The sequence below is a fragment of the Crinia signifera genome, chromosome 2, assembly GCF_055691185.1.
Source record: "Crinia signifera chromosome 2, ASM5569118v1, whole genome shotgun sequence".
Taxonomy (NCBI): Eukaryota; Metazoa; Chordata; class Amphibia; order Anura; family Myobatrachidae; genus Crinia; species Crinia signifera.
In genome coordinates, this window is record NC_139218.1 from 359,004,517 (window position 1) to 359,018,240 (window position 13,724).

General features: G+C 44.3%; 1 protein-coding gene across 2 annotated transcripts in view; it reads left to right on the top strand.

Moving 5' to 3' along the window:
• FLT3 (fms related receptor tyrosine kinase 3) overlaps nucleotides 1-13,724 on the top strand; it is a 144,916-nt gene that overhangs the window by 91,974 nt on the left and 39,218 nt on the right. For both annotated transcript variants that reach the window (XM_083169857.1, XM_083169859.1), the window contains exons 4-6: nucleotides 1,464-1,579; nucleotides 4,786-4,897; nucleotides 11,203-11,360. In XM_083169857.1, coding sequence (XP_083025983.1) covers nucleotides 1,464-1,579; nucleotides 4,786-4,897; nucleotides 11,203-11,360 — 386 coding nt within the window. The remainder of the gene's footprint in view (nucleotides 1-1,463; nucleotides 1,580-4,785; nucleotides 4,898-11,202; nucleotides 11,361-13,724) is intronic.

A 13,724-nucleotide genomic window follows, 5' to 3' on the forward strand; every position in this document is an offset into this window, starting at 1 on the left:
GCAGTGAGCCCCTGACTCGTTGAATACTGGAGCCGGCGAGGCTCTGGAACGCGGCGGGCAGTGACGAATGTGCAGCGAATCCTAAACAGGATTCGCTGCACATCGTCAAAATTCTCATTGAATACTGCCCATAGTGTTCCGCGTTCCCTCGCATGTCTCACTGCACTTGCTATTCTTCATGCATGGTGCCTCACTGCGTTTACCACACTATTATATTCTAACTCTATGCCATGGAAGGTAAAGTATGAACAAGTTGTTTTTTTTACAACAAAATCATGAATAACTCATGTTGACCTTTGTCATGGCGACCTTTTGACTTTCAACCATGACAAACTTTGATCATGTTGACATCATGACTGTCGACCGTTTGACCATGTTGACATTTTGACTGTCGACCAATAGTTGTTGACCTTTTGACTTTTGACCGAGACACTGTAGATCTAATGAATGGATACCGCTCACTGTAACATGTCTTCTCTAAACCCGATAGCCTGGCAGCAACAAACCCTTGCACCGTGACTGACACCATTGCTGTGAGAGGGAGCAAGAGCAGCCTCCAGTATGAAGAAACTCCTTTTTAAAAAAAAAAAAACATGAGAAAACTTTTTCTTGTGGACCTATTGTCAGTGTTGACGTTTTAACCATGTCCACCTAATGCATGCTGACCATTTCATGTGTCGAACTTTTGCCTGTCAACCAGTAGTGGTAGACCTATTGACTGACGACCTATGGACCACATCCCTCTCCAGCTCTGGCGGCACGCTTGAAAACTGCTCACGGCACAGTGGTTGGAAAACTGCCTTAAGGTTTTATTTTTTACTTTGTAGCGGAGTTTCTCAATCCCTGTTATTACAGTCCAGATTTTAAGAATATACATGCTTAAATTCAGATGCTTAAATCAAACTGGGTAAAGACTAGGTTTGCCTACCCTCCTGGAATGGCCGGTAGGCTCCTGAAATTCGGATCCCCCTCACGGCCCCCCGGAAAGGTGGGCATCACCCCCCGGAGCATAAATTTCCCGCAATTCGTGGCTTTCAGGGGGAGGGGGCAGGACTCAAGATGTATATCGTGTCATTTAACCCCGCCCCCTCCCTGAAGACCTGCGAATTGCGGGGTATGCAGTACTAGGGGGCGGGTCTTGATAACGTCTTCCTCAGGCCCCGCCCCCCCGAAGTGCTGCTGACAGTCTCCTCTCCGGGCTTCTAAAAGTAGGCAACCCTTGTAAGCAACCCTGTGCTCAAGCATGGTTGTCCTTAAAACCCATTCTGTAATGACAGAGTTGGGAAACTGTACTTTGGAGTTTTTAAAGTAGCAAACTGACGGCAGATCAGAACAGTTATCACAGCCAATCACAACAGAAGGAACAACATACTGTATATCTGTATTAGTTGTATATTAAACAAAGTAATTTATTCAACACTGGAAGGAAGATTAACATTAGTAAAATTTGACTTTTTCCCCAGAAGTTCCATTTATTTGCATCTGACAAGAGTCACTGAAAACCATGCTGGAAAATACACGCTGGTGATAAAACATAAAAACACCAACTACGACATACATTTTGAAGTGGAAGCAAGAAGTAAGCATACACGAGATCATGTCCAATTACTAAGAATGTCCTGTCTGAAGTCGTTGTGTATACAACTACATGTGTGTGACCGGTGTGTCAGTTTTGTGGGTACTTATGTAATATCTGGGCTCCCGTTTTTCTTATGAGACCGCGTCCGCTCGCTACGCTTCGGGTACGGTGGCTCGCTGCGCTCGCCACACTATAAAAAATCAACTCCATGCGTAGTTGGATAGTAGGGGTATGAAAAAATGGGGTGCATTTAACATGGGAGCCCAGATAATACATAAGTACCGTTTTGTGCACATATACTGTATACGCTATGAAATAGCTATGGGCCTAAATGAACTGACAGCTTTGAAAAACCAATGTATAGGTAATAATATACCCATACAGTGGCGGTTTTTACCTATGGGCTGCAGGGCTGTGTCTGTGAGACTGCACTGGCTTCACTGTGACTGGCAGTGACTTCCGATTGGAAGTCCGACCTGCCAGTCACCAAGGCAGGCCCATTGGGAGGTGTTCCCTCATTCCTGGACACCTTTCTAAGGGCTGCCGAGCAAAATCCAAGATTGAGCATGTGCAGTACCTACATCGGTACTGTGCACACGCCGGTCTCGGTGCCTGTCATCTGTATTATACAGGCGCCGGGACCAAGATTCCCCTTCCATGTGCTGTTGCCGAAGCAGTCCATAGATAATGACCATCAAAATGCAGTATACTTCTCAAATAATCCCCAATGTTAACACCCCTTAAAATCTATAAGGAGCCAGAAAGACTAAAACTTAGCGGAACAGCTTCTCTAATTAAAGGAGGACATAAAATAAACCTCTAGAACCTTTTAGGCTGGGCCTATACTTTGGTCACCACCTCTCCAAATGTTAGGAGACGGGTTGGTCTGTGAGGAATGCACCACCTTTCTTTATTATCTGCGCTTCACACCAATGAATTGTCTTCTACCATGCTGAGCTCTCCAGCCTATCACAATCCTCAACACATCAAGACCTTACTGGGCAAACATAAATAAAATGTCTATACTAGGCTTGGACAACCTCTGGCTCTCCAGCTACACATGCCAGCATGCTCTGCGAGTGTATTAGACGATGTTTAATGAGGATATATCTCCCCACTTTACAGTAGCTATAAGTAGTAAAGTTGCACTGGTTGGGAAACTCTGATGGTACTTGTTTCCTAGAACGGCGCCCACTAAACTATTCTGCGTAGGTAAATTGCATCGCATTGCATGGGCAATTTTAGTGCCATGCGATGTGCGATGCGATTTTCCTATGTAATTTATTCACTGCTCTCTCAGCCCCGGACCATCGCATCGCATCTCCTGCAAAATCGCATGCGATCACATGCAATTTTATAGGGTGTGCGATGCCATGACATTAGGTATACAATAATATGATTGTATGTCCCATAAATAGGTTTAATGCACCCCCCACTATCCACGCCACCCCGAAGCGTGGCGAGCAGCGGCGAAACGCGTCCTCCGACTTTTTCATTACCCCACTATCCACGTCGGCGTGGAGTTGATATTATATGGTGTGGCGAGCACAGCGAGCCACCCAGCCCGAAGCGTGGCAAGCACAGTGAGCCCCGCGAGGGGACGCAGAATACATGTAAAGTAATCCGCGTCCCCTCGTGGGGCTCGCTGCGCTTGCCACGCTTCGGGCTCAGTGGCTCGCTGCGCTCCCAACACTATATAAAATCAACTCCACGCCCACGTGGAAAGTGGGGTAATGAAAAAGTCAGAGGACACGTTACGCCACCGCTCGCCACGCTTCGGGTGGTGTGGATAGTGGGGGGGGGATGCGTTAAACCTATTTTTGTGACATACAATCATATTATTGTATACCTAATGCAGGGGTGGGCCACTATTTTGGCTGGGGGGCCGCTTATCAAAACCAGAAAATATTCGAGGGCCGCACACATAATCACAAAATGCTTTAAATTTTTATCAAGAATATTTGTTATGAATGTTACAAGACATACAGAATATATACACACACTTATACATTATAGATTTAACGTCGACCCGCTCATTGCATGCAGTAACTGTACTTTCATTAAAAAGAAACTTGTTGCCCAAGACCTCTGGAGTGATGCGGATCCTTCCCACAGTATCCACACACCACCGCGGACACCCGGGCAGTTACCCAGGAGAGTGAGTGCTGGTTCGTCCACCACATACATATATATATATATATATATATATACACATACATACATACACTGTGTGGGTGTGTATATATATATATATATATATATATATATAAATATACACACACACACACACACACTGTGCGGGTGTGTATGTATGTGTATATGTGTGTATATATACACATATATATATATATATATATATATAACACTAATGCACATAAAATATTTGCCTGTTGCTTACTTAGCAGCCGTTTTGCCACCTCACATAGATGTGCATGCCAAAAATCCTGCTGCACCCGCCCTGCACACGATTCAGGGAGCCTGGGAGGGGACGCGGAGAAAGTTTAATACTGCTGCCGCCGCTGTTGATGCCTGTCTGTGCCTGCCGCGCACAGAACTTCCTGGAGCCTGGGAGGGTACGCGGCGACACTCTCTTACAGCCGCCGTCGTTAATGTCCGTCTGTGCATGCCGTACACGCCGTACACAGCATTTCTGAAAGCGTGGGAGGGGACATCACGTCCCCTCCCACGCTCCTAGTAATGCTGTGCGCGGCATGCACAGACGGACATTAACGGCGGCGGCATAAAAAGAAAAGTAAATAGTATGATGTCAATGACAAGCGGCTATAGTCGGGCCGCTTGTCATACTAAAATATGTCAGATCAGCGGGCCAGACCTAAGCGGCTCGCGGGCCGCATCTGGCCCGCGGGCCGCCTGTTACCCACCACTGACCTAATGTCATGGCATCGCACACCCTATAAAATCGCATGCGATTTTGCGGGACATGCGATGCGATGCAATAGAGTGGGGTACAATGAGCATAGGAATAATTACTAAAAATAAATAAAAAAAATCGCATTGCATGCCGCTATAATGCCCCATGCGATGCGATTTCCCTACGGTGTCGTACGTAGGAAATCTGGGTGCCGTGCTAGGAAACAAGTACCACTCTGATTAATGAAAAGAATTGACTTGTACAGTATTTATTGTGCCATGTGAGTTTTAAAAGACATTTTTCAGAACCTAATATTCTTAATATTTTGTCTTAGGCAAACCAAGGAAACCATATTTTACTGTATCAGAGAGGAATGTCATCTGTTTGACGGAAGGTTCCCCCACACCTGCAGTGTACTGGTTATCATGCCTCTCACCTGCTGGCGGGTATGAGGAGATGTTCCTGTATGCGTAGGACTAATCTTGTATAATAAAATAAATTGCTAATAAAAAAAAGTAATTATGTTGGAAAATAATTCATTTTGATCCCTCCCCTTTGGGTCACGAGAGGGTGATAGAGAAACACATTGGAAGTGGGAGAAAAAGTTAGGAAGAAAGTGTTGGGGTTGGAAAAAGAGAAAAAGGGGGCAGAGCGAGTGGAGGATAAAATGCCACAGGGAGAGATAGAGAGGGATGGCATGCACAGAGGAAAAAACTGTATAATATTCAGCTAAGGTCTGTCTCCTTATGTAGGGTACACACCAGGACGACCACCGTCGTCCACGACCGATAGACGACCATGGAACGATTTCCCTTGGACTTCCCGGGAGCTCCCAGGCAGTCCCCAGCAAACGATTAGCAAAAATTGTGTTTTTTTGCGGAACGATCTCGATCCGATCCCGATGCGCCCGTGATGGTCGTTAAGACGGTCGGATCGCTGTTTTTTTTTTTTTTTGCAAGAACACATGCGACCGTCGTCAGATTGGCCTTTGAAATTTGAATGAAGGGGCTGGACTAGCAGAGGGGGATAGGAATAGCAGCAGCTATTGTTACTAGTGAGGCTTGGTTTATACCTGCTGATCGTTGGACATAGCTATTTACACATTACTTTGTTTTGCCTGCCATTACAAAGTGTCTTTTAACCTTGCACTATGGAGAATGCAGTGATGGGTAGTCACCAGCAACATTACCTGCTCTATTATGCAGTGCTGAAGCTCAGGCGTCAGAGGGCCCAGCGCAGGAGGGAAAGATCATGCTGGACAAAGCAGTGGCTACTGCAGCGTCAGACTCGTTCGCACATGCCACTGCTCAGGGACATCAGGGAAAATAACCCAGACGATTTCCGGAACTTCTTGAGGATGGATGATGCCACATTCCAGGAATTGCTGCGTCTGGTGACTCCCCACATCGAGAAGCAGGATACCAAGTATCGCATGCCTATCCCTGCTGAGGAACGGCTGGTGGTGACCCTTTCTGGCGACAGGACGGTCTCTTGCTGACCTGAAGTTTGGATCCCTCATCTCCCCGCAAGCTTTGGGCCTCATCATCCCGAAGACCTGCAAAGCCATTGTGAAGGTGCTGCAGTACCAGTATTGCAAGGTAAGGACGAAAAATACACCGTACACTTTATTGTGCAAACAAAAATTTTTTATTTATAATTTAGGCCTAGGACAGAAACAGGTTTTTTAGGCCTTTCATATGTAAAACATGTAAAATAGTAAATAGATTTATTGTGTCAACACAAATATATTATAATACCATATATAAAAGATATTGTACAAAAACACACACTATATATAAACATTTAAGTATGTATGACCCAGTTTAAACTTTCCCAATAAGTACGGGCTACTGTGTGGCAGAGGATGTCTGCTGCAGATATATAAAGGCTGCGGCCCACATGGCGCATGGCGCAGATGCAATGGCCCCGTTCCCATTGATGTGCGCCATACGCCATGTGAGCAGTGGCCATCACATACCTGCAGCTGAGACCATGTCTGCTGCACAGTACCCCATACTATTGGCAAAGACAAAAGGGCAATAAATGGAGTTTGCTCTCCAGATTGAGGAGAATCCTGTTATCCCTCTGGTAATGCAGGTACAGGTAGCAGCATATAAAAAAAAAAAAGACACTCTGGCCCTTGTGTGGCAGAGGATGTCTGCTGCAGATATGTAAAGGCTGCGGCCCACATGGCGCATGGCGCAGATGCAATGGCCCCGTCCCCATTGATGTGCGCCATACGCCATGTGAGCAGTGGCCATCACATACCTGCAGCTGAGACCATGTCTGCCGCACAGTACCCCATACTATTGGCAAAGACAAAAGGGCAATAAATGGAGTTTGCTCTCCAGATTGAGGAGAATCCTGTTCTCCCTCTGGTAATGCAGGTACAGGTACATAAGTGAAGTAGTTGTCATGTTTGTCCGGGTTTCTTTGCAGGACTCGCTGTGCCCGCATCATAAATTCTTCATGTGCTGCTGCTTCTCCTTTTTTTCCTTTGCCACGCATTTTTTTGGCACGGGGGAGTGGTGGAGTGGGTTCCAGGGTGGGTGGCGGAGTGCATGCCGGAGTAGGAGCTTCGCTCGATGTGCATGCATTATCTGATAGGACAGACAGGTCTGGGTAGTCACCAAGCTGTAAAAAAATTGAACATGTTTACTAATCAATTCTATTTACTTCTAATTTCAGTTCCCTACCAGCATGAATGAATGGAAAGTCATCACAGAGGAGTTTGAACAGCGATGGAACTTTCCAAATTGCGGTGGAACCATTGATGGCAAACATGTCCGCATAGCCCAGCCTATCAATAGTGGTTCCTACTACTTTAATTACAAGGGCTATTTTAGCATTGTACTAATGGCTGTGGTGAATGCGAACTATGAGTTTATCTTCCTGGATGTAGGAAGGAATGGCCGTGCATCGGATGGTGGCACTTTCAAGGACACAAAGTTCTACGAAAGGCTCATAGCGAACACCCTTCACTTGCCGTCTGTCCAGGAAACTAAACAGGGGCTTAACTTTGTGTTTGTGGCAGACGAGGCTTTTGGCCTGCACGAGCATGTCATGAAGCCATATGCGCAAAGGGGCCTGAACCATGACAAAAGGATCTTTAACTACAGGCTATCCAGGGCACGGCGTGTTGTGGAAAATGCTTCTGGCATCCTGGCTAGCCGGTTTCGCATTTTCCACACTGCCATTAACCTGAGGGTGGACAAAATTGACTGGGTTGTCACGGCGTGCTGTGTCCTGCACAATTTGCTCCGCAGAAAAGCAACACAGCAAAGGGCTACAGGCACAGCACTCCAAGAAGACCAAGATCTGCCAGAGGAGGTAGTGCAGATATCCTCCTTGCAAACCCCAACACAACACTTCACAGGGAGTGCACGACCCAAACATGTGAGGGAAGAGTATATGGCCTACTTTAATGGGGAGGGGGCTGTGGATTGGCAGGAGGAATCAATTAGATAGCCCAAAAAATAGACTCACCGATGCAGACTGCGAATTCTCCTCCTCCTGCGCCGTGACTTCTTGGTTTTCGTGTTCGACCATCAGGACTACTCTTGTCCTCATCGAACTCCTGGCTGAGGGTGAACGTCAACCTGTCGTAGTACCAGAGCGATGTTTGATACATCTCGTCGACTCCAGCACCAGACTTCTTTGCAGCCTCCACCTTCTTGTGTTCCTTTAAGAACACCGTGCGCAGATTCTGGATGCGTTTCCGCACCCATTCTACATTGGCCTCTGGATAAAATGGGAGACTGTAGCGAGACAAGTCCTCCAAGGCATGGGTTCTTTTCATTTTGTTCGAATACTCTTTTGATTTTGTTCGCCACAGGCATTCATGGGAACGATACTTCTCGATAAACCCTTCTAAAAATTCCTGTTCTTTTGCGTTGGACATTGGGACTGTAAAAAGATAAAACCATTTTAGTTGTTATATAGTTATATCCATGTTTTGTTTCATATTTAAATTTTTATAGTAGTTACCAGTTTACTAGTTGTTATGTTTTAAGTATTTAATATGTTAATAAACTTTTCTGAAAACCACTATACATTTTATTGTGCAGATTGCTATTCACACACACAGGTGAATGGGGCCTAGCAGAGAGGAGTGCATGGAATACTGCAATGGTGGACAATGGTTATATGTATATATCTATATATACACAAACACACACACACACACACACAGGTGAATGGGGCCTAGCAGAGAGGAGTGCATGGAATACTGCAATGGTTATATGTATATATCTATATGTAAACACCCCAAAGGGGAAGGAGTTACCTTATAGATGCGGTGGGGGCCGTGCCTCCCCAAACTCACGGATCTCAGTCTGGAGTCTTCTCTTGATACAGGAATGGACACAGAACACTCGACCACTGGGTTAGGTTGACCTTTTATTTTCAAAGCAGTCACTATGGACGTCAACCTCTTTCAGTTAACAACTTAACAATATTATCACAACAAGTGAACAAAGTGCAATATCAATCAAGTAAACGGACATGTTTTACAGTGCAGTAAACATTCAAGAAAAAGGAAATGTTTTACCATAATGTCAGGCAATACAGAGAAGGAAACGTTTTACCAGCATACTAAACAGCGCAGACAAGGAAATGCTTTACCATGATACTAGGCATTACTCATTACTCCTATAATCAATCAGTGCTTCTGACCTCTATTTACCATAGATTCTTTGCATGCATATAACCTAGGGTTACCGGTAACCATTACCCTAACTAAAGTCTCGGACTGCAGGTCCTAATAACCTGACCCGTGCACAGGAGTTTCGGTGGGGCCCAAGCGGTGATCCTATCTGCAGATGGGCCAGGGGAAAACAATATAAGAAGGGCTCTTGGTTCGCTGTGAGCGGGGTCACTTTACCAGGGCGTGGGCGAATCCCAGTGGGAGTCCTGGACAGGTTAGATCAGTCTCAGGTGTTGGTAAGGAGGCCTTTAGGCCCTTATAGTTACCCTGTTTCCTTACCGGCAATGGGGGTGTGAGAGGGGCCTTGGGGCCAGGCTGTTGCTGCCCTGTTCTTTCCTAGCAGTGTTCATGCAAAAAGGGTTTAGGGTTCTGTACTTGTGCTCTGTCATCAGGATGGGCCTCTGGGACAGGCGTCTCAATGGAGTGGCAGTCTATGTGCCTTGCTAGTGGGCAAGTAACTGACAAACAGTGCCCTTGGGAGAAGCTATTGCAGGGGTACTGTGACTGGGTGCCCCGAGGGCTGACTTATGGTTGGCGTCTTCAGAGACTGTCAAGATGGCGGCCAAGGCGAATGGCGGGGTACAACCCGTCTTGCTCTCTGTATCACACTGGCTGCGGCCGCGGGGTCACGGGGATCACCACCATCTGTGCGGCCTTTGAATGCTGGGCAGCACCCTCCTCTGTGCTGTTACTGTCCCCTCGTGGGTCGCTGGGACCAGCATGGGTTGGGCGCCTCCAATCTGCTCTACGGGCGCCTCTGTTCCCCCTGGAGTCCTTGCTGGGGCTCTCTCACTTATTCCCCCTGCCGCGCTATACGGCTGCTCGGCGTGGCTGGGGTCGGCGGGGGTCACGTGACGTCACCCGTCTCTCCCGCTGTGACTCTTCATTGGTGGCAACAGTGGGCATGCATTGGATCGGAATCGGATCAAATAAATGACAAAAACGCACAAAAGTACATACAATCTGCATACAACCGGTCGGAATTGGATCTAAATTGACAGAATTGTGCCCTAGTCGTCCTGGTGTGTACCCAGCATTAGTATGAGCTGAGGTGTGTGCTTCAACATCTACAACTGCTACGGCGATCGAAAAGTCCTAGCCTAGAAGAAGGACCTGATCATTGGACAGAAACCGGGAATGTGGGAAGGGGGAGCAGGGTGGGAGATACAGTACACAGAGAGAGAGGAGTTGGGGGTGGGATGGGCGGATGGCTAGAGAGAGGGAGGGGCTAGACACAGCAGAGGTGAAGCATAGGGGCTGGGTGGAGCCGGGCAGACTGTTGGGATTTAACATATTTTTTGTCCCATTACTACTAAATAAATAAGAGTAATTCAAGGCAACACTGGGTATCAAAGCTAGTATGTTAGAGATACATGTTTCTGATTGAAATATGCTCATACCCCCACTATCCATGTCGGCATGGAGTTGATTTTATATAGAGTGGCGAGCGCAGCGAGCCACCGAGCCTGAAGCGTGGCGAGCGGAGGCGAAAAACTAAGCAAATAGCTTAGTGGGCGCCCAACTAACATATAAGTACCTAAACATAGCTATTATAACAATGGTTCTCAGAAATGTTATAGAGTTTGGAGAATGGCCAAACAGAATGGTTTTGGATGTTCCTTAATACTATGAATTTTTTTAAATCAAAACAACCATCACTTACCCAGCCTTCGAGATTAACCAAATAAATATTTAAAATGAAACACATTTTTATATTTTGTTTGAATCTTGGGAAATTCCATATTCAAAATACAAAATCCAGAATGACATACATCTTCCCAGTATAACTCAGCCGCTCTACCTTTATACATCTCTTCCTTACGCCGCTCTACGCTGCAGGCTCAGGGAGGAGCTGCGCTTACCACCTATTCTATTCTCCCTCTACGGGGGTCGTGGACCTCCACGAGGGAAAATAGCCGATGTAAGTCAGGATTCTGATTGTCGGTGAGTCATCCAGCACCTGGTTATACTGGGCACTGACAGCCTGTCAGCGCTTTAGGGAATACTGAGCCATTTAATAATATGATCCTGGTGTTCTTATTACAGGTGTGAGAACAAGACCGGTTCTACTTACAATGAGACAGACGTCTATGGGATTGTACATGTGCAGCATAAGCTACAAGCAAGTTTTCTCCTGGGAAATGTTCTCCATTGTTGTGCTGCTAATGCACTTGGCAGAGAGTGCAGCCAGCTTTATACAATAGGTAATACCTCACCTCATTGCTTTATACAATAGGTAATACCTCACCTCATTGCTTTATACAATAGGTAATACCTCACCTCATTGCTTTATACAATAGGTAATACCTCAGCTCATTGCTTTATACAGTAAGTAATACATCACCTCATTGCTTTATACAATAGGTAATACCTCACCTCATTGCTTTATACATTAGGTAATACCTCAGCTCATTGCTTTATACAATAGGTAATACCTCACCTCATTGCTTTATACATTAGGTAATACCTCACCTCATTGCTTTATACATTAGGTAATACCTCACCTCATTGCTTTATACATTAGGTAATACCTCACCTCATTTCTTTATACATTAGGTAATACCTCAGCTCATTGCTTTATACAATATGTAATACCTCACCTCATTGCTTTATACAATAGTTAATACCTCAGCTCATTGCTTTATACAATAGGTAATACCTTAGCTCATTGCTTTATACAATATGTAATACCTCACTTCATTGCTTTATACAATAGGTAATACCTCACCTCATTGGTTTATACAGTAGGTAATACCTCAGCTCATTGCTTTATACAATATGTAATACCTTAGCTCATTGCTTTATACAATATGTAATACCTCACTTCATTGCTTTATACAATAGGTAATACCTCACCTCATTGGTTTATACAGTAGGTAATACCTCAGCTCATTGCTTTATACAATATGTAATACCTCACCTCATTGCTTTATACAATAGGTAATACCTCAGCTCATTGCTTTATACAATAGGTAATACCTTAGCTCATTGCTTTATACAATAGGTAATACCTCACCTCATTGCTTTATACATTAGGTAGCACCTCAGCTCATTGCTTTATACAGTAAGTAATACATCAGCTCATTGCTTTATACAATAGTTAATACCTCAGCTCATTGCTTTATACAGTAGGTAATACCTCAGCTCATTGCTTTATACAGTAAGTAATACATCAGCTCATTGCTTTATACAATAGGTAATACCTCAGCTCATTGCTTTATACAGTAAGTAATACATCAGCTCATTGCTTTATACAATAGGTAATACCTCACCTCATTGCTTTATACAATAGGTAATACCTCAGCTCATTGCTTTATGCAGTAGGTAATACCTCACCTCATTACTTTATACAATATGTAATACCTCACCTCATTGCTTTATACAATAGGTAATACCTCACCTCATTGCTTTATACAATAGGTAATACCTCAGCTCATTGCTTTATACAATAGGTAATACCTCAGCTCGTTGCTTTATGCAATAGGTAATACCTCACCTCGTTGCTTTATACAATAGGTAATACCTCAGCTCATTGCTTTATACAATAGGTAATACCTCAGCTCATTGCTTTATACAGTAGGTAATACCTCACCTCATTACTTTATACAATATGTAATACCTCACCTCATTGCTTTATACAATATGTAATACCTCACCTCACCTCATTGCTTTATACAATAGGTAATACCTCAGCTCATTGCTTTATACAATAGGTAATACCTCAGCTCATTGCTTTATACAATAGGTAATACCTCAGCTCATTGCTTTATACAATAGGTAATACCTCACCTCATTGCTTTATACATTAGGTAATACCTCACCTCATTGCTTTATACATTAGGTAGCACCTCAGCTCATTGCTTTATACAGTAAGTAATACATCAGTTCATTGCTTTATACAATAGGTAATACCTCACCTCATTGCTTTATACAATAGGTAATACCTCAGCTCATTGCTTTATACAATAGGTAATACCTCACCTCATTGCTTTATACATTAGGTAATACCTCACCTCATTGCTTTATACATTAGGTAGCACCTCAGCTCATTGCTTTATACAGTAAGTAATACATCAGTTCATTGCTTTATACAATAGGTAATACCTCACCTCATTGCTTTATACAATAGGTAATACCTCAGCTCGTTGCTTTATACAGTAGGTAATACCTCAGCTCGTTGCTTTATACAATAGGTAATACCTCACCTCATTGCTTTATACAATAGGTAATACCTCAGCTCATTGCTTTATACAATAGGTAATACCTCACCTCATTGCTTTATACATTAGGTAATACCTCACCTCATTGCTTTATACATTAGGTAATACCTCAGCTCATTGCTTTATACAATAGATAATACCTCACCTCATTGTTTTATACAATAGGTAATACCTCAGCTCGTTGCTTTATACAATAGGTAATACCTCACCTCATTGCTTTATACAATAGGTAATACCTCAGCTCATTGCTTTATACAATAGGTAATACCTCACCTCATTGCTTTATACATTAGGTAATACCTCACCTCATTGCTTTATACATTAGGTAATACCTCAGCTCATTGCTTT